Genomic DNA, 22,738 nt, shown 5'->3' on the forward strand with positions numbered 1-22,738 from the left:
TCTAGCCAGCATAAGTTGCTGGAAAGCGCCATGCCACGCAGCTATTGTCGGTGTTACCCCCCCTTCTTCGGCCAACAGCGCGAGGTGTTCCATCTCGCGAACCCACTCTTTTCTTCAATAGCGCCGGGAGCGAGTCTGCCACTAGCGCCGCTGTGGCAGGCTGTTAAAGCTCCCGGTCGGGAGGCAAGAGTCCTGGGTTCGCGCCTCGCGCTTCCCCTTTTCTTTTGTATGCTTTTTTTGTTCCTTTTCAGCCCCCGACGTCCGGCTGCCTTCGGGATTCCCCGAAGTGTTTTTTGTTATTGTTATTCCTTTTATTTTATGTATATTATGTTTATGATTTAATAAATAAAACCCTTTTTAGTTAAACCTCCGCATCCTTGGGTCCTTCCTCCCCACCTCATAACAGATTAGACTTAAAATATCATGATTTTATTTATAATTCAAATAAAACACTACATATTGTAATATTTAATCTCTACCGAGTTTATACCTTGCAATTCTACTGAGTGGGTGGTAAAGTTTTATGTGCTTTTGGGGTTTTAAAATCCCTAAAAATAAATGTTTTGACTTCAAATTTGGTCAAATACTTGACTAGGGACTGTGTACTGATATTTACATTTACATTTTCAGCATTTAGCAGACGCTTTTATCCAAAGCGACTTACACAATGAGCTGAACACGATGAGCAATTGAGGGTTAAGGGCCTTGCTCAGGGACCCAACAGTGGCAACTTGGTGGTGGCGGGGCTTGAACCGGCAACCTTCTGTTTACTAGTCCAGTACCTTAACCACTAAGCTATCACTGGCCCGATATAACAAGAATAGTCATACAGATATAGTTTGATAGTTTAAACTTTCCAAAAATAGTCAAAATATTTGGAAATAGAAGTTGTAATACTTCGAGAATAAAGTAAAAAGTAATTTTTTCCTTTGTACAGTAAAAAATAATAGTGAAATGGGAAAGTAATTGTATTTTGTGGAAAAAAAAAGATGTGAGTTCTGATACTTCAAGAAAAAAATGTTAGTTTAAAAATTTGTTTGTTCATATAAGAATAAAAATTATATATTTTTAATTTTTTTTATTGTAAAATCTGATAAAATAAAAATAAGTGTAATATATAAATAAAATTGTGATATATTAGAAAAAAAAAGTTTACTGAAGACCAAAACTTTCTTTCTGCACCCATCTCTTAACAGCAGTAAGGGTTTTAATTTTAACCAAAGAACTGGAAAACATGGAAGAAGCTGAAACAGCCCTAGAGGGCAGGACAGTATTAATAAAATAAACAACTATATGCTCATCTTTGGGCACGGTGGCTCAGTGTGTCACCTTACAGCAAGAAGGTTCTTTGTTCAGTTTCCAGGTCGGGTTGTCTGGGTCCTTTCTGTATGGAGTTTGCATGTTCCAAAGATATGTTTAACATATCTGTAGTAGTTCACTAGCAGATCAATGTTTTTGCTTAACCTAAAAAAAAAAAAAAAAAAATTGAACCCTGGTCTGGACTCTGGCTGGGCCATTCCAAAACTTTGATCTTCTTCTGGTGAAGCAATTCCTTTGTTTTTGTGGAGGTATGCTTTGGGTCATTGTTGTGCTGAAAGGTGAAAATTCCTCTTCATCTTTACCTATTTAGTATAAAGGTTTTGTGATATTTCATAATATATATTATCAATATATATAATATATACATGTATTGAATATCAGCAAATAATGAATATTAGCATCTTCTTAATTTTTTATGTATATCTAGTGCTCAAACAGAAAAAATACTTGAGGATATCTAAGGTTGTAAGGCTGCACTGAGAGTACTCAGGACTCTGATCAAACGAGGACAGCCTGGGATTTGGTGGGATTAAAGAGGTAGGTCAGGAGACAGTGACGTATATGGGTCCCTCATTGACATTGAGTCCTCTGCTGCAATTTTAGTCTAGAGTCAATTCAAAGGTGTACTTCAGGTATGGAGTCTTCCAACAGAGCTTTTGTCTTTTTTAGCTAGTATGGTCATGTTGGGTGATAGCTAGATCTCAATATGAACTCTCCAAAAAGCAAGAAGAGGAAACGTTACTTTAAATCTCGGAGGTACAACATTTACATTACTCATTTGCATTTCTCATAGCATTAGGGATGGATAATAGTGTGTCAATGGATGGTTAGGAAAGGTGATGCAGCACAGTGATAAACGTGTCTCTGTTCCAACCTTTGTGTGTTGCAGGAATCAAATTCTAACTTTGTTGTTTATATTTATAAAATACAATGACATTGATCAGTGAAAACATTGCAGACCTATTCTTTGTACATTTGTCAGTTTAAATAAAACAACAGATTTTTGTTTTGGTTTATTAGGTGCAGCAATGTTGTTGGTATTATTAAATGCTGTTAAAACTTACTGGCCTTTCTATTAGAAACACAGACCCTTTTAGCATTCATTGTAAGTGCACAGTTGGAGGACTATTTTCTTCATTCATGCACAAGTATGTGTTAATCCTCATCTTGTCTTTCATCCTCTGAACACTTTTTGATTATATGTTGCTGTTGGTATTATTTTGCTTGGAGCACTATTCTCTTTCAAACATTAGCACTAAAGTGTTTAAAACTACCCACCGCACTGCTGCACCTGGTATACTTTTACAAATACATTTGTTAGCAATAACACTTTCAGTTAAGCCCCACCACAGCTAGGTTGTCACTGTTGGGCCCTCAAGTAAGGCCCTTAACCCTCAATTGCTTAGACTGTATACCGTCACTGTATTGTAAGTCACTTTGGACAAAAGTGTCTGCTTAATGCCAAAAATGTAAGTCACTGTGGATGAAAGAGTTTGTGTAATGCTGTAAATGTGAATGCTTAGGTGTCCATATACTTTTGGCCACATAATGTACTTCCTATTTTAGACACAGGGGGGCAATGTTGCATGCAACCCATCAGATCACTTCTCCCTGAAAGCTCCTGTTTGTAACATATACAACATGTGTTCTAACAGTGTAAACTGCAAAAATGACTAAATTAGACCGGTAGAGTTTGATTATGAGCTGTTTTTATATTTATTATTGTATTTTTGTGCAAAACTCATATGGGGCTGTGTATTAGATCTGCCTTTATGTAACTTTTATACCAGTTCAGCACAATGCTGCATAATTGACAGTAGATTTTTATCTCGGGTGGAATGATGTTCATCTGGACAAGTGAGTACTATTGAAGAGGTCCATGTCCAGTATATTTTAGAAGCCCATAGTAAAAACCCAAAGTTTGGCACAAAAGCCTCTTCTTGGTAGAGGACCGTGTTCTTTATCCAGTAAATAGATTTTAAATTTGTATTGGTGCAGGTGCAACATAAACCTTAATAACACCCAGTTTTCATAGAAAAAGAATTGGGACCCAGTTCATGAATGAATTAATGAATTCCAGTTTACATAAAACTATATGAAAGTGTATAATAGTCTGGATTTCACTTTCCTGTCACAGATTGAAAACTACTTGTATGTGTGAAGCTTGGCATGTTTTACCATAGTCCACTTGGGTTTGTCCAAAGAGCCATGTTACAAATTTTTCTCACCTCTGGTGGAAAAAAACTGTTAGGTGAATTGGCTACTTTTTCCATTTTGGGTGAGTGATTTTGAATAAATTATTGTGTGTACCTTAATAACACCCAGTTTTCATAGAAAAATAATTGGGACCCAGTTCATGAATGAATGAATGAATTCCAGTTTACAGTCCAATAACTGAGACACTGAGTAAACTGTATATGTGGGCAGAACTTTGGGGGAAAATACATCACAATACTCACTATACTAGATAGTTCAGTCATAAAGCAGTGTATTTTGTGTATAATGTTTGTTGGGGGGGCTAGTTCCACCACAATGTAAGGATGATTAAGCAAGTTGTGTGCCTGAGATCATCTATGTACATTATATAGCAAAAGACATGTGGACATTAGATTGTGAGCTTGTAGGACATTTCAGTTCAAAACCATGAGAATTAATCCACTCCTCTGGAAAGGCTTTTTACAAGTTTTGGATTGTGTAATTAGTGGGTTAGAGATCAGGGCTCAGTGCCATAGGAGTTTTAAAACCATGTCTTTGTGGATTTTGCTTTGTGCACAGGGAAAAAGTCTTGCTGAAATGAAAGAGAGCCCTTATACTGTTGCCACAGATGAGTAAAGAATTGATTTTATACATCTGTTAGCATCAGGTGTAGATGAAACACCTAGAACTTAATAATTAGGGGTGGTGTTCACATACTTTCTGCCATATAAGATGTGCATGATTGTAAGATTTGGGATCTTAAATGTATTTTGTATACGTGTATAGGGACAGAAGTTTAATATTTCACATACTTTTGCTTATAAATAAGGCTTAGTAGTTTATTAGAAAATTTAAAATGAGTTCATGGAAAAATGTAGCTTCTGATGTCTCTCTTCAAGCAGTGGTTATTAATTCCACTTTGAAGTTGCGTTACAGTGCTGAAAAGGTGTTATCTGTAAACAGCTGCACACCATGCTTCACAACAGCTGGCTGACGCACATTGATTGCAGCCGAGTGTGTTTCTGCGTCAACATAAAAGACTTGCTAGTTGAAGCTGTGAAGCTTAGTCAGTGACACATGAGGGCAGCGTAGGAGATGCACAACGCAATGAGGTCATGCAAGAGCAAGTAGTGTGGAAGTTCAAATTCCCAAACATTGTTCAAGAGTCTTTTGTTCGTTTTCGTTCGGTTATGACATTTTACTGTAGTGCGTCGTCTCACCTCAGACGTCATTGTAAAGGGAAATGTGTCTTTATCTTCGGGAAACATGCAGGCAAAAGCCAGGGCATAACAAACTGACTCTGGGCAAAACCAGAAACAAGAATTATGAACCTAACAGGTACCAACATTTGTTTAATTTATTACCTAGTGAGATCTAAACATTTGTTTAATAATCTTATTATTAACAATGTTCAAATAATCATCCCTTAAAATTAAATATCTTTTTATTTTTATTCTTTGTCAAAACAAGGGAACATGTGAAATGCAGAAACTGCAGTACCCCAGGTCATAGTAAACATCACCAAATGTTTTTGGAATTTTTGTTTTTTCTATATTTAATCCAGAATAAGGTCTTGGCCTGGGCACCTGGTGACCCTGTTTCCATTATAAAAAAAAAAAAAACACAAATAATAAACTTTTTCTATTTTCCCAATCCAATCATATCCAGTTACCCAGTTGTATCCTTTCTTTGCTGCTGCCGACCCCTTCCCCGACTGAGAAGGGCCATAGCTAACACACGCTTCCTCCAACACGTGTGCAGTAGCCAACCTCTTTTTTCCCCTCTGTTCATTTAAGTCTCTTGAGAAGACTAAATATATTTTTACTAAGTACTTAAATGAAAACTAATTTTCACTTCTTATTACATCTTTTTTTTTTAATAAAGAGATGTGACAAACAGAACAATGACATGTACTCAGCATTAAAGCCCTCCTTATTCTAATTGGATTTTTAATAATTAATGAACTTTTTCTATCTGTGAAGTGCATAAAGCAGAATTTACATTTTCTATGTGAGTCTGGAAAACCATTATTCATTTACTGTCTGCCAATAAAGCAATTCATGTTGATTTGGGCTTAGGGGCTTTTGATGTGTTTTACTACTTTGCACTTTTCATTCCATAGAGAGGAATGTGTTTACTAAATCTTAGCACATTAAAATAATTTCTTAGGAATTCATACACTTTTTTTTACATAAAAATAACTCCACTTTTTACTTTCCTATACACCTCTCTAATTTTTAGCTGCTCTCATATTAGGGGTCGCCACAGTGGATCATTCTGGTCTGCATACCTGATTTGGCACCAGATACCCTTCCTAACGCAGCCCTTCTTATTTTTATTTAGGCTTGGGACTCACACTTGGAGCGCACTGACAAGTGCACCTCAGAATGGCTAGGCTGTTTGGCCATCCACACTTTCAAACATAACCAATCGTGTCGTGTAAACAAAGTTGTGAAGCAGAAGGACTTTAGAGTTTAATAGAAAGATAACTACAGAAAGAGAAGTAGTATTATAGTAGAAAAAACTTATATAAAGTTATATAGCAAGAGAATTGTGAGAGAAATAGTTTTTTGTACAGGACAGTTGGAGAGAGAGAGTTATGTAGCAGGTAGAGATGGGACGATCGATCGGCTATGAATCGGTATCGGCCGATTTTTAATCAAAATATGCTATCGGCGATCGGCGATATTTCCTAAAAGTAGCCGATCCGATCGTGTGATATATAAAGATCATGTTAAGTTAACAGCTTAGTGGATTGATCCAGACTTTGAGCTACGACGTGCCAACCATCACATCACCATTCATCAACCATCGTACAGAAACCACAGTGAAAGCTCTTCATGACCTAAAATAACATCATTAACTTTGTGCATCATACATACGATGTAATTTTGCTGATTGTAATATTTACTTTAAAAAGATAATTCAACCCGGTCACATCTGAGTCGATTCTATCAGCACGTTATATAAACTCCTGGTTCACTTTGGTAAATCGTAAGCGGTTCTTACTTGTGATGTAGATGAGAACAGAAAATGTTACAGAGCCAATCCGAGGCAAAAGTTTATTCATTACCAAATTCGTTAGTTCAGGATCATCTGCTAAACTTTTAGCTCCTTAGACGGAACGAGTCTGACGGTCGGTTACAGATCTGTGGTAATAGCAGTTTAATTAAGCTTTTTAATGAAGCTTTTTAATGTAAGAGAGTCACACAGAATGTTCTGTAGTAGTTGGTGTTTATTTAAAACCACGACATTTAATTAATAACAGTAAACACGGAGAGATAACTGAGAAGAGAAACTTACGCTTCGCGAAAAATGACTCGTGAATCAATGAATCACTTATAGCGATACAGTGAACAAAGCGTCTCTTCTAAAGGCACAAACACACACACACGCGCGCGCGCTGCTCCGGTTTATCTTCACTGTTAGGCTCTTTTTAAGTTTATTTATTTTATTTACTGCAACCCCCCTATCCCCCTCCCCCCCCATTCGCAATCGCATATCGGCCGATGTCCCTGAAAGGAGATCGCAGATCGGAATCGGTGCCAAAAACCCAGATCGTCCCATCTCTAGTAGCAGGAGAATTGTAGAGAAAGAGACAGTTATATAGCAGGAGAATTGTGAGAGAAATAGATTCATATTACAGGATAATTGGAGATAGAGAAAGTTATACAGCAGGAGAATGTAGAGAAGGAGAGAGTTGTATAGTAAAAGTATTGTAGAGAGAGTTATATAACAGGAGAATTGTAGAGAGAGAAAGTTATACAGCAGGAGAATTGTAGAGAAAGAGAGAGTTGTATAGTAGACGTATTGTACGTACGTAGAGAGTTATATAGCAGGATAATTGGAGAGAGAGAGAGTTATATAGCAGTAGAATTGTAGAGAGAGAGAGTTATATAGCAGGATAATTGTAGAGAAAGAGAGAGTTGTATAGTAGAAGTATTGTAGAGAGAGAGAGAGTTATAAAGCAGGATAATTGTAGAGAGAGAGAAAGTTATTGCATACAGCAGGAGAATTGTAGAGAAAAAGAGAGTTGTATAGTAGATGTATTGTAGAGAGAGTTATATAGCAGGATAATTGTAGAGAGAGAGTTATATAGCAGGATAATTGGAGAGAGAGAGAGAGAGTTATATAGCAGTAGAATTGTAGAGAGAGAGTTATATAGCAGGAGAATTGTAGAGAGAGTTATATAGCAAGAGAATTGTAGAGAGAGATAAAGTTATACAGCAGGAGAATTGTAGAGAAAGAGAGAGTTGTATAGTAGAAGTATTGTAGAGAGAGAGAGGATTTTGGTCTGTAGTAAGACTGGGCGGGGAGAGAACATTGTAAAGCTACTCGAGAGAGTGAGAGAGGGGTAGGGTCAGGCGTGGAGGAGTCTGGGCGAGCAGAGACTGGCCTCTCTCTCGCGCGCTCTCTCTCTCTGCTTGTCGGAGTACAGTAGGAAGGAAGCACCCCCCTAAACCCCCCCCCCCCCCATTCGCAATCGCATATCGGCCGATGTCCCTGAAAGGAGATCGCAGATCGGAATCGGTGCCAAAAACCCCGATCGTCCCATCTCTAGTAGCAGGAGAATTGTAGAGAAAGAGACAGTTATATAGCAGGAGAATTGTGAGAGAAATAGATTCATATTACAGGATAATTGGAGATAGAGAAAGTTATACAGCAGGAGAATGTAGAGAAGGAGAGAGTTGTATAGTAAAAGTATTGTAGAGAGAGTTATATAACAGGAGAATTGTAGAGAGAGAAAGTTATACAGCAGGAGAATTGTAGAGAAAGAGAGAGTTGTATAGTAGACGTATTGTACGTACGTAGAGAGTTATATAGCAGGATAATTGGAGAGAGAGAGTTATATAGCAGTAGAATTGTAGAGAGAGAGAGTTATATAGCAGGATAATTGTAGAGAAAGAGAGAGTTGTATAGTAGAAGTATTGTAGAGAGAGAGAGAGTTATAAAACAGGATAATTGTAGAGAGAGAGAAAGTTATTGCATACAGCAGGAGAATTGTAGAGAAAAAGAGAGTTGTATAGTAGATGTATTGTAGAGAGAGTTATATAGCAGGATAATTGTAGAGAGAGAGTTATATAGCAGAATAATTGGAGAGAGAGAGAGAGTTATATAGCAGTAGAATTGTAGAGAGAGAGTTATATAGCAGGAGAATTGTAGAGAGAGTTATATAGCAAGAGAATTGTAGAGAGAGATAAAGTTATACAGCAGGAGAATTGTAGAGAAAGAGAAATTAATACCCATTAATTATTAATATTAAAAAAAGAGCCCTTAAATTCTGGATGCACCTAAAATCCAGTCCCACAACAAGCCTGCAGTTTCAGGCACTCCAATCCCAAGAGCTCTACCCTGAAAAGAGTCCCGTGTGTCAGCTGGTCCAGAGACTGACCAACACACTGACCCCTAACAACCCTAACTCTCTGACCAGCACTGCTTCCCAAACACCAATCAGAATCACCCAAATTATCAAACACCTCAAAAACACTTATCTGGAACATTGGAGAACCCAAACTCAATCCCAAAACAGACTAAACTGCTATCTGACCCTAAAACATGAATACAACCCGGCCACGTATCTCCTCACTGTCCGAGATACGAAGCAGAGACGGATCCTCACCAAATACAGACTGAGTGACCACAGCCTGGCCATCGAGAGAGGCAGGTTAAAAAAGTCCTGGATCCCCAGAGAGGAGAGACTGTGTGGTCACTGCAGGACAGGTGAGGTTGAGACAGAGGTGCACTTCCTTCTAAACTGCCCAAAATACACAACAATTAGACACAAATATTTTGATCAGTTTGGAAGAGAGGTGAGCGGCTTCAGAACGCTGACAGACAGTGAAAAACTGGCCATTATATTAGGAGAGGGACCATCAGCCTCCACTGCAGCCAGATATGTACAGGAGTGTCACACACTCCGGGACAGTGAGTGAAACACCAAATAAAATCCCCACCCACCCCCCGAACACACCCCCCCCCCCCCCCCCGCACACACACACCCCCGCACACCCACCACACACACACCACACACATCGCACACCCACCACACACACACACACTAATATTTTCTCTCTTTTTGTGTGAACAATTGTTTTACTATAAATTGAATATTTTCTTACCATTTTTTTTTCTATGTATATACTTGTTCTTTTTTCAAATATTTATATATACTAATGTAAGCTTTGACAATACAAATATGTAAATTTGTCATGTCAATAAAGCAAATTGAATTGAATTGAATTGAGAGAGTTGTATAGTAGAAGTATTGTAGAGAGAGAGAGGATTTTGGTCTGTAGTAAGACTGGGCGGGGAGAGAACATTGTAAAGCTACTCGAGAGAGTGAGAGAGGGGTAGGGTCAGGCGTGGAGGAGTCTGGGCGAGCAGAGACTGGCCTCTCTCTCGCGCGCTCTCTCTCTCTGCTTGTCGGAGTACAGTAGGAAGGAAGCACGTGAGGACGACAGTCTGAGGCAGTGTTAGCTTTAGAGCCGGCACTGGACGAGGAACTAAGTCCGGCTCAGTGGAGCTCCGTCCACTATGAGCATTATCATGAAGCCTCGCTCGCGCTCCACTAGCTCGCTAAAAGGCGCGGAAGGGTAACAAGGGTTTTTTTTTTTACTGAATTTTAAGTGTCTTTAACTAGATGTTCCCCTCCTGCTCTCTGGATCATATTTCTCTGACTCTTCTCTTATAACTTTCCCTTTGATTCTAAACGTCATTTAGAATACTTGCATCCTTTGATTTATGCCACTCAAGCTTAAAAACTCTGCGTTTTATCCTTAACACCCCTCTCTCTGTCTTTTTCTTACCCCTTCTATAACTCCCTCTTACACAATTACTACCGGACTGCTTAAAACTCACGTTTTTATAATCGTTTTCATATTTTATAGTTTGTAGATATTGCAGAATGGAAGTTTTTTAAGCTGATGTTTTAAAGCTACAGTATGCTAATTCTGGTGATTTTAAGTCCACCTTCAGGTGTGAGATGTTTCTTCATTAGCACACAGACTAAGCGCTGTTTACACGCCTGAGGGCAGATAGCTCGGCCTCTTTCTCCTGTCCCATCTTGTTCCTTATCTTTCTGTGCTTATTATAGACCGGTGTTGGCATAGCAGAGTTTATCATTGCTAATACTGTTCTCTTTGAACGCATTATTATTCACTTAGGCTTATGCCAACATGCCTATTGTTATGTTGCTATAGAACAAGTTGCTCAGGCAGGGTCATCCTTGTGCTTTTGTTTGCATACACGTGACTGAAGGGTCGCTTGTTTGTTTCAATGTGTGTTATGTTAAAAGCCAGTTAGGGAGTGCAAGTGGATCTCCTAGCCCTTATCTGCCCCCCAGCAGCTTCAGGAATGCAGTCTGTCACCGCCATCAATAGGGGCTTTCAGCTAAATAAACATGTTTCGGGAAGGAGGGGAGTCGCGTATGCTCGGTGTTTGAGTTTAGGGGGGCACATGTTCGTGTCTGTCTGTGTGTGCACTTGTTTAAGTATGTGAAAAGGTCGGGAGGTGAGGAAGACGTGACGTTATCGATTCGACTGCATGAGGAATGCGTTGGTATGAAGCATTGCTTGCTGTCGCTTTGTCAAAGAAATATGTAAACAATTTTCAGCTTAGTCTTTATTTGGGTATAAATATGGCCCTACTAAATTCACAGGAAAATCTGCTTAATTTCACGGACCTCGATTTTTTAAAATCACAGATTTCACTGATTTTTAAAGAAAAGTGCCACATTTCACAGCAGTCATTAAATTACACTCATAAATTGAATGATAGAATAAATGGAAGCTACAATACACAGCCTACCTTAATGTTTGAATGTAAACCTAGAACATTCAGCAACGGTGTGAGGCTCTGTCTCAGATGAAAATTCTCATGTGTTTTTACACCCAACGCCCGCTTCCACAGAATAGGTTGGGAGTTGTGTTTTTAGCTGCTTTACACTTCGACATCTTGGACATTTTGACTAAGCAACTGCTAACTGAATTGCTGTAGGATTGCTTGGACCGCCTTATAGTGCAAATTAACCAGTGAACCTGAGACACTTAAATACTACGCGAATGAAAAATGTTAAACAGCTCAACACAAACCTTACATTTTGAATTTCACAGCAAATTGCATATTACATGGGAAACTGCTCATTATACTGTCCGTGACGTGATTTTCACGGCCATGAATTTAGTAGGACCTTATGTATAAAGCATATTAAGCCTTTACAATGAATAGAAAATTCAACACATTAGTCTGTACTGGAAAAAAATATACAGATTGCTTGTTACATCAGATGTATTCTACACAAGATATGGAAAACCATACACCAGTTCAAAATATGTGATATACAAAAGTGCAGTCTACAGAGGGTGTACAAAATAATTATTTATTACTGGTAGGTAATACAATCTAGGGTAATTATTTACCTCCAGAACAGCTTACATTAAATAATGTCATGCAAATCTTGAATATTTTTTTTAATTGGCAAACCTTGTATAGTCCTTATATATGCTAAAAACATTGTTAACAGCCATAGTAACACAGTTCCCATTTTATTTGCATTGTAATGTGTTTAAATACACATTTATAAAATATTCTGTTGTAAAGTATAAATTCTATGACTTGCCCAACCATCTTATTTGATACAAATATGTGGTGAAGCTATAACGCTTCCCTGCTTGTTAACAACATTTATTCTTGTAGCTTAAATACAAAACTAACGAAATGTTTAGCAAGCATTATTACACCAAACATGCAGTGGCTGCACATGTAGTTACTGGTTAACATTTGTACATTTTATATTTGCCCAAAATATCCCTTTCACACCATGCGGGGTAGGGCCCCTTTGCTCTCAGAGAGACTTTGTTCATTGTGTTGAAAACATTCCATTAGGATTTTGGTCTATGTTGACATTATTGCATCACAAAGTTGTGGCAAAGAGCTGCACATTATTACTGTAAATCTCCTGCTTAACCACAAACCAAAGGTGCCCTTTTGAATTCCAATCTGACAGGCAACTTAGCAAGGTGGGGCTTGAACCAGCAACCTTCTGATCACTAGACCAGTACTTTAACCATCGAGCTAACACTATCCTTAACCCATAAGTGGACAACCAATTATGTCTGTTAAACTTATTTTAGTGCATATATTCACTTACATATGCAAACGTGAGCACTCGGCTGTGCTTTTGTCTGGATAGGCGTCTACACAGACATGAATGACTATGTCTAAGGGGGCAATGGCCACAGCCCTGCAATGTATTGGCGCCCTGTTCAGGGTATACCTGTTCAGGGTGCCCAGTGTTTCCTGGTAGAACTGGACCTGCCACAACCCTGACCAGGATAAAGCTGTTAATGGAAATCTGAACTTAAATATAGTTAATGCATCATTGTAATGAGCTAGTCCACCAAAAGTGTGCACGCTCTGGATTTTGTATTTTCTACTGATGCATTTTCCTCCCAGTTTTCTCCTAATTTTGTTGTATTTAATTGCCCAGTTTGTATTTTCACCTGTAGTGCTGCAGACCTCCACTCCTGATATATATATATATGGCATAACAGTTGGCCGATTGAACCCCAGGTGGGGCGGTCCAGGTCCTTTCTGTGTGGGTTTACTCCGGGTGCTCTGGTTTCCTCCCACAGTCCAAAGACATGCAAGTGAGGTGAATTGAAGATACTAAATTGTCCAAGACTGTGCTTGATATAAACTTGTGAACTGATGAACCTTGTGTAATGAGTGACTACCGTTCCTGTCATGAATGTAACCAAAGTGTAAAAACATGACGTTAAATCCTAATAAACAAACAAACAAACAAGTTGGCTGATTGTGGGATCAAACTGTGGCTCTTCCATGCCGTTGGGCCCTTGAGCAAGGCCCTAACACTCTTAGCTCCATGACCGCCATGCAATTGCTGACCCCAGCTATCAAACCCTTACACGTGTATATGTATAAATGAAGACATTCCATAGACTATGTTTATTATTAAAGTGTATTCACTAAGTGTGAATTCCTAAGTGGTTGAATACTTGGTAAAGCAAAACTTTATTATCTATAGATTTACAGTTTAAAAAAGTTTCCACTATTGTACAATGAGTAAACACACATGCATGCAGAAGAATGTAGTTTTTGCTGAATTGGTTGAGCGTTTGGTTCGATGTTATCAGTGCTGATTGGCTTTTTCCTGCCAGGATGTGACCGACCCATTTCTTCTGAACGACATTTAATTACTGAATGCTATAAAGACACTAGTCTGAGAGCTTTGTTTGTTGAGCAGGATTATAATCAGAGTCATGTGCTGTCCAGGCTGATTAAAATAAAACTTAAATAAATATAAAAATAATGGAAAGTGAATGTACTGCATTGCAATAAACTGTACTAACTGTACTGACAAAGAGCTATTGTTACAATCCTGTTGTTCAACCAGCCTCATAGTCCACTGCATTTTTTTTTTTTGGCTGATTTAATCATAACCTCGTCATCTGTGATGGTAACACGCAAAAATAGGAAGGGGCTATTCCACTCTTGCCAAGTATTTATGATGCATCCATGTCCTGACTGTTTTTCTGAATCACATATGGATTCCATTTGCATAATATTTATTTTATTTTATGATTCATGTTGCAGTAGGATGTACAAAATATGTATATCAGGGTTATATGTGGTGGCACAGTTGGTACAGTGGCTGTTTATATTTGTTGTTTTTTTTGGTGTCCATTTCCTTTAAGTGCTTTGGTTTTCTCCTATTTTCCAAAAACATGCGAAAGGTGGACTGGTGACTTGATATAAAGAGTTTGTTCCTGTCTTGCTCTCAGAGTTAACTGGTGGCTTTGGATCCATGGCAAAGCCTGATCGGGATAAAGTGCTTTGTAAAAATATATGAATTGTTTATGTTTTGTTTATACACTTAGTTGCCATTGTATTTGAGACACCTACCCTCCTAGGTAGACTTTGTAGTTGCTGACTGCAGTCCATCTGTGGCTCCTCTGTTATTGTCTTTGTTCTAGCCCATCTGTCATCTTTAACCTAAATGGTAGGAGACCACAATAATAATTTGTGTGATGGAACATTCTCAGCACAGCAGTAAATAGGAACATGGTAGAATGTAAAAACACAGCAGTTTTAACCCTTTAGGTGGTGGAGGAAATCCCAGCCTTTCTATCATCTTCCTGCCATCCTACACCAGTCACAAGGGATGTAACTGGAGATAGCTCAGTGGTGGGCTCAGAAGCTAATGAACTTTAATCTAGGCTATAAAATTTGACTCACTTTTACAGATTGTTATTGCTTATTTCTTTTTAGAAGATTGGATCTTTCTGTAGTTCAAATGGCATTTAGGGCAGCCATAGCCTAGTGGTTAAGGTACTGGACTAGTAATGGACTAGTAACTGGTTCAAGCCCCACCACTGCCAGATCTCCACTGTTGGGCCCTCAAGCAAGGCCCTTAACCCTCAATTGCTTAGACTATATACTGTCACAGTACTGTAAGTCGCTTTGGATAAAAGCATCTGCTAAATGCCAAAAATGTAAATTTAGCCTTAGATGCCAATGCATTTATGTTTCATGTCTCATTTTTGGACTATTTGTAGCCATTATTACTTTTTTTTTGTACCTTGACTGCAGGTCAGAGTTGTAGCAGATCCAACATTATGCAGAGACAATTTCCAAGCCAGGAATAATAGTAATACTCACTCAAACCTTGGAGCAATGTAGAACATCCTGTCTACTTTTTGCATGTTTTAAAAAGAAGGAAACCAGAGTACATGTGACACTTCTTACAAACATCCATCATGGTCAAGGGTAAAACCAGGTCTCCAGGACACATGCTGCTGTGCTTCACCCCCTCTATCAGATGCACCATTGTTTCTATGGCTACAATTGGTGACAGTATATTGTATACTGTATAAAGTGCACTTTATGGTAGGTGTATTTAAGCAAATAGTCAATACATGTAGCTTTAGATATGAAAGTTTAAAAGGCTTAATTTCGATGTTTAGTTTACTCTTGGTACTGTGTTTTTGGCAAAGCTGGAACATTGTTCTAGGTCGCATCTAAGCTGAAGTTTGGATAAGAGTATAAGAGATTACGTGCAAGTTGTTTTTGGGTCAGGCTATAGCATTTCTATAGCATATCTGTAACATGAGTTCTGACGATATGTTCTTATCAGTTGACCTTGACATTCATAATTTTGGTAGGTAAGAGTCAGAATCCTCAATAATTTAGTTATAATAAGCCACGTTGGTACTGTTGGTCCACTGCATTGTATTCTGTCACAACTGTAAGTCTAAAACATATTTACTTATTACATTACACACTTTACACATTACACACTTTGGTTTCATTAATGACAGGACAGGATTACTGGTTACACAAGATTCATCAGTTCAAGTGTATCTCCACTTCACCTCACTTGCATGTCTTTGGACTGTGGGAGGAAACCGGAGCTCCTGGAGGAAACCCACACAGACATGGGGTTTACTTATTACATGGAGTATAATATAGTGACAAAAAGCTATTGTAACAATCCTATTGTTCTGCATTTGCTGCCAGATTCAACCAGCCTTATAGTATTGTCAACTGCATTCTTTTTTAATTTTGGCTGATTTGATCATTTATCGCCAGCTGTGACGGTAACACGCAGAATAGGAAGGGGCTATTCCATGTATATGCCAAGTATTTATGATGCATCCATGTCCTGACTGTTTTTCTGATTCACATATGGATTCCATTTGCATAATATTTATTTTATTTTATGATTCATGTTGCATTAGGAAGTACTAACGTGACATGTGATGGCAACGTGGCACAGTGGCTGTTTATATTGGTTCTAATTCAGCTCACTTGCATGTCTTTGGATGTGGGAAGAAACCGGAGCTCCTGGAGGAAACCTACACAGACACAGGGTTTACTTATTACATGGAGTATAGTACAGTGACATGGTATCACATGTAGTGCACTACAGTCTGTTCCCTGTATCAGTGGCAATTTTGGCTAAAATAATAAGAAAGTAAATTTTCAAAGACATTAAACCACTCGTAATTTAAAGTAAGAGATGGTATACTGCATATACTGGTGGGAAGGTGGGAATTACTATAGTGACCTGTTAGTCAAAGTCAAAGTGAACTTTATTGTCATTCAGACTATACAGCTAGGAGTGCACAGCTGAACGAGATTGCGTTTCTCAAGCTCCAATGTGCGGAATATGAAACAAAAAAAAGAGCATGTTCAGACTAGTGTCAGATAAATGACTTTAATAGATTCAGAAGATTTGACTTGAGCACCTAATTTTGTAGTATGAGCACAGTTTAGGGGTTTGGTAGGGCAGTAGTGTGGGTAGTGTATTCTTTTCTAGGTTATTTAGCATCTGTTTACAGTGTTTTGTTACAGGGATAAGCACTGCTGATGGCTAACAGCTGAGTACACTTTCACTAGTGTCATAGCTGTTCTGACAACTCAGTGTGTTTTTCTTTGTCTTTGACATTGGTTCATTAACAAGGATCAGTCGACTGTGTGTGTGTGTGTGTGTGTGTGGTTTAGGCAGTACTGTTACTCAACACGAAGAAAATTCTGCATTAAGAGATAGAAGGCTATCAGAGGAGAAATCTCAAGGCAAAAACACTGGCTGACAACATGGCACTGTTTGTTCTTTTAGTCACGATGTGTGTGTATGTGTGTTTGGTGTTATGTGTAATGTACACTGAATTTAAGCTGCACTGATCCTTGTTTGAGAAACATAAGGAGGTCATCACGTAATCACCAGTGATGAGCGAATGGCATGTTTTTATCAATCTTACTCTTTGCTCCGAGGCAGTGCATAAGTATTATTTTTAAAGGTCATGGTGGTGTTTCTTGTGTCTGGTTTTGACCAAATTTCAAAAGCTAAGCATTCTCTGGGTAGGTTCTGGTCAAAATACTGCTCCTGATGGGCAGCGCTGGGCATTAGTATAGTTCATTTACTGTGTCATGGACTATAATGAATAATATGGACTGGTGCTGGTAGTTAATGTTTTATGGTTCATGTGTAGTGAAGTTAAAATCATTCATTTGGTATAATTTTAAATGGTGATTAGTAATTCGTTTGTTTTTTATGTTGGAAATACTCTATATGGCCAAAAGTATGTGGACACCCCTCCTGTGTATTGAGACACAATTACTACAAAAATATAAAATCTATTATATAATTTGTATGCTTTTAACTTTGTATCAAGTGTATAGGAAATGCTCTTTTCTGTTTCAACATCAATGTGCCTTGGTGGACAAAGCAAGCAGTTAGTGAAAATAAATGAATAAATATTGAACTTTAAGATCCTTGCCATGACATTGACCAATATTTGTGCTAACAGACAACCACGATTGGATAATTTTTGTCCCTATTTTATTAACTGCTTTATCCTGGTTTGGTTTCCAATGGAAAAGCAGGAATACCCTAGACCCGGCACCAGTCCATTGCAGGGCTTTGGCCACCTCTCACCTCAGACATAGCCAATGACATTAGTGGTTCTATCGATTGGGCCCAAGCTTCTATGATTGATTAATGCCGTTGTAATTAACAGGGAAAAGTTGTGTCCTGTTCTTTCCACCCTGATAGCATTTTCAGACAATAAATGCCTATGGTATTGTCCAGATTAGACAGTGTCCTTGGTGATCCCTCTTAGATCTCTACTTACAGAATGAATGCTATACCCTTATGTTACTAGATTACAATTCAGCTAGGTTTAGTGTTTCTTAATTATTAATTAATTTGGTAATTATTTGCTGATAAAAGTATTTTCTTTGTCATTTATAATGCAGTTTTATCATTTTTGCCTTCAGTACACACAAGTCATCACAAGTTATCACAAGTTTTGGCCTACAGGTTTTTATTAGAATTTCAAATCTGTATATGTGTTATTACATCACAGACTTTTACTGAAACCCAAAACTCTTCTGCAGTTTGTCCTCATGTATAATGCAGGAAGTAGAAACAAACTTCTTTTTGTCAGGATAAGTAACCCATTACAATCTTCCCGCAGCTCATTCATAATACGTAGAGATAGACATGGTTGTGCGATGATGGGAAAAATTCTAGAGTCATGTCTGTGACATTTCAATTCATATTGACTTACAAATGTCTTGATGACTGCACAGGCTTTGTAATAATGTGTGCAGACTTTGGTTTTTAGCGGGAATGTAACTCATTGGTGTACATTAACAAATGTATACGGACATCACATACAGATGAATTAAAAACCAAATTTTGAAACCATATGTGTTAATAACGGTCCAGTGTTTTTATGTGTCGGGCTTCATGATGTTTCAAGATGTCTAAAAAACATTTTTTGTCAATGTACTTTTAATCTTGGTCTTGTTTTGAGCTGCTTGGCAGTGGAAGCCTGATAAAGATTTCTTGTTTAGATGTTTCCTCCAGTAAAAGTTAGAAGTCAGTAGTGAGTGCTACATCCACAAGCCATAAAAGTTCATGAATTTAATCTGTGAGATTAGCCGTTGTTGTTCCTAGACAAAATATAAAGGCATTATCTTTAGATGAACAGAGTCTGATTGATGTGATGCCTTAGACAATCTCTTACAGTTTAGTAATTTCATGATTGTGTTGTTAACTACTGTGTAAAGCTAAGAGTAAAATATGAATCCCATATCCCAGACTACACCCTTAGTCTCAGTAATATGGGTTTCCTAATGTACATGTTAAAACAAGACTGCATTGTTGTGTGAGACATGTGGGAGTGTGTGATGAAATTTACTCAGAGCATGACTGTTTAGATCTTATTGGGCTATTAACAATGTTTTTAATTGTTGTAAAATTGACCTGTGAATGACCTACTCCGAGGCATTGCACTTTGACCTGTAAGGATTTCAGAAAGTGTCAGAAAACATTTTAATCAGACAGCATTTACCGTGTTTAATCATAACACAGGATAAGCCTGTCGTCATCCCCGTAGTTGTGACGTCTATGGAAGACCCGGGCACGTAGCCACGATTTGTTTTCTCAGCACCTCAGAGCGTCTTGCGTAGCTCTGTTTTAACAAGTCCGGCTGAGCGGATTAGTCAGTATTAGCTATAAGATGCCTGTACTGCAACCTGTCTGTGTGAACGTAATGACTACAGGTTTGAGGTCTACCAATAAGGTAATCCAAAGCCAGAAAGACGTAACGCCACATAATGCTCTACGTCAAGCCAGAGGGAATCCCAGGAGGCTTACGCTCAAACAAATGCTTTCCGGATATTCTGGGTCAGCCCAGGTATCCACGGACTTGGGGATTATCGAGAAGACACGCTGATTGTGAAGAAGTCTGTATCAGGAAGATGAGCTTAACTCTTTTGAATAGCAGTGACCGCTATATGACTGACATCTTTCATAATGATTACATAAAAAATTTAGTCTGGCATTAATCATTCTTTTTATTAATCACTGATAATTCATTAATTAATTAATTAATTAATAACTACTACTTAGCCATGAGTCAGGACCACTTGATACATACTTTTAAAATTACAAATCATGTATTTTAAAATTAGTTTAAAAATGTTCTGGTCAAGTGTCTTTTTTTCTTGACTTAAAACTGCACCATACCAACCTTTCAAGTTGCATCATGGAAGAAGCAAAGACATTTTTACAAACATGTACTCTCAGCATTTGTGAGCTTGTGTGGTGTAATGTTAGGAGTCACATTGCTGGTAACAGCAGTGCCTTAGTTCCAGAGGTTTGAACCCTGGCCTCTGCTTAGAAATACAGAAGGTGCAGGGCGTAAAGGAAACTTAGCCATTGGGGGTGCATATCAGTGCACTCTTAGTGTCGGTCCCAAGCCTGGATAAATAAGAGGGTTGTGTCAGGAAGAGAATTCGGCATAAAAACTGTCAAATCAAATATGCAGATGAGTGATCTGCTGTGGCGACCCCTAACTGAAGCAGTCTAAAGGAATATCTCATTTACGCATTTTTCCTTTATTGATTCATTGCCTTACATGACTCCTAACCCTAAAATGCTATACAAGGGATCTTCAAAAAGTTGGAAACGGTGAGGGTGGAAGAAGTAGTAATTGGTCATGTCTGAGAGACTGAGAGAAAGCTTATAGTCCAGATTTAGGGCCATCTGATATTCACCTTTTTTGACCTCTCAAAGAAGCTTTAAGGTGAAGAAGATTTTCATGTGATGTGATGAGTTTAAAAAGTGCGGAAACTTTTTGAAGACCCTTCATACACACTCTGCTATATATACCCTTACAATGTTTTGAATATCATCTGACTAATCATTTCATTTCAATGTGTTTTGCAGCTTCGATGTGGATAATGGAACGTCGTCTGGACACAGCCCGTTGGACCCAATGGCCAGCCCTGGTTCAGGTCTCATCCTGCAGGCCAACTTCATACACAGCCAGCGGAGGGAGTCCTTTCTGTACCGCTCAGATAGTGACTATGACCTCTCACCAAAGTCCATGTCCAGAAACTCCTCCATTGCCAGTGACATGTGAGTGTAAAAATCAAACACTGTACACTGTTGCTCTGTGGTAATGTGTTTAAGTGATATACATTATTAGACCATTTTGTTTATTAGTACCTCAGTTGTGCTTTACCAACTGCATTGGTCTATTGACGTCCTTCCATTATATACAGCCCCCCCCCCCCCCCCCCCCCCCCCCCAAGTATTATAGTAATGTGTATAGAATTGAATGAAAATTTACAACAAGAAGTCCTAGTAAACAGAGAAAAAAATGCAGGTATGTATTAATAAATATTCTAAAAACATAAGTCAACAAGTTTAAATAAAAAGCATCTACGTAGTTCTCTTGACAAATGTCCATGGGCTATTATTCAACCTCCAGCTTGATGAAACATCCTTTTGCCTTGATATCCTCTAATAAGCTATTTCAGTAAGTGCTAACAAGCTTCTCACACCTCTCTCGTAGAATCTTTGCCCATTCTTCTTGTGCAAAAGCTTCCATCTCATTGAGGTTTGATGGCTTTCATGCTGTGACTGCATTCTTGAAATTCCACTAAAGATTTTTTTATGGGATTTAAATCTGTAGACTGGGGCAGCACTGGGTAGCACTCTTGCCTCACAGATGAATCTTGTGTAACTATTAACTACCTGTCCTGTCATAAATGTAACCAAAGTGTGTCAAACAAAGTTTAAATCTTCACTCACTCACTTTCTTAACTGCTTATCCAATTAGGGTTGCACACGGGGGTGGGGGGGATGGGCCAACTGGAGCCTAACCCAGCTTTCCAATGGGCGCAAGGTACACAGTAACACCCTGGACGGGGTGCCAGTCCATCGCAGGGCAGGCACACATACACACCCACCCCCATTCCCCTCTAGAGTAATTCAGTGTCTCCAATAAACCTGATTGCATGTTTTTGGACTGTGGGAGGAAACCGGAGCTCCTGGAGGAAACCCACGCAGACACGGGGAGAACATGCAAAATCCGCACAGAAAGGACCCGGACCACCCCGCCTGGGGATCGAACCCAGGATCTTCTTGCTGTGAGGCAACAGTGCTACCCACCAAGCCACTGCGTTGCTCGTTTAAATGCATAAAACTGTAGACTGAGAAAGCCACTCTAGGATATTCCAGCACTGATTCCTTAACCAAGTTTTGGTTAATTCAGAAGTGTTCTTGGGATCACTGTCTTGCTGAAAAGTCCAATTATCACCAGGGTTTAATTTCCTCACAGAATAACAGTGCTTTGTTATTTCTGTGAATCTCTGATGCCAGTCACATGATCAAGATTGCAAGTTCCTGCAGCAGAGAAACATCCTCACATCATCCCTACGTCTTTTGTAGTAGCACAGTGGTTGTTTCTTTATTGTCCTGTTGTGATTGCTAAGGCCTCTGGACAAAATGTAATAAGTTGGACAATACTCCCAATTGTGTCTTTAGGAATGTCCTAGGTCTTGGAAATGTTCTTTTTTGACAGCTCCTTAGTTTTTCATCATGGTTGCAACTTGAACACATTACCGCTGAAGCAAATGCATCATTATCAAGTTCTCAATGGTTTAATCATGTTGTAACCCAACTTAAGGTCTTACAGACTATTAGTAGGTTTTAAGCTTAGCAATATTACATAAGAGTTGAATAATTGCAACATGGCAATATTATCCTGCTACTCGTATACCATCAACTATACTTCCTAATTATTTTTTGTTACTTTATTTAAACAAAATATAGCTCTGCAAATTTTTTTTTAACATTTTAATCACTTTGTTCTTTAGAGGGTTGAATATTTAATATTAAGTA

General features: G+C 38.5%; 1 protein-coding gene across 1 annotated transcript in view; it reads left to right on the top strand.

Moving 5' to 3' along the window:
• Positions 1–22,738, top strand: part of pde4d (phosphodiesterase 4D, cAMP-specific) — a 232,431-nt gene that overhangs the window by 174,218 nt on the left and 35,475 nt on the right. The window contains exon 2 of the mRNA XM_062999097.1: positions 20,777–20,968. Within this exon, the coding sequence (XP_062855167.1) occupies positions 20,777–20,968 (192 nt within the window). The remainder of the gene's footprint in view (positions 1–20,776; positions 20,969–22,738) is intronic.

Source organism: Trichomycterus rosablanca, chromosome 7, assembly GCF_030014385.1.
Source record: "Trichomycterus rosablanca isolate fTriRos1 chromosome 7, fTriRos1.hap1, whole genome shotgun sequence".
Classification (NCBI taxonomy): Eukaryota; Metazoa; Chordata; class Actinopteri; order Siluriformes; family Trichomycteridae; genus Trichomycterus; species Trichomycterus rosablanca.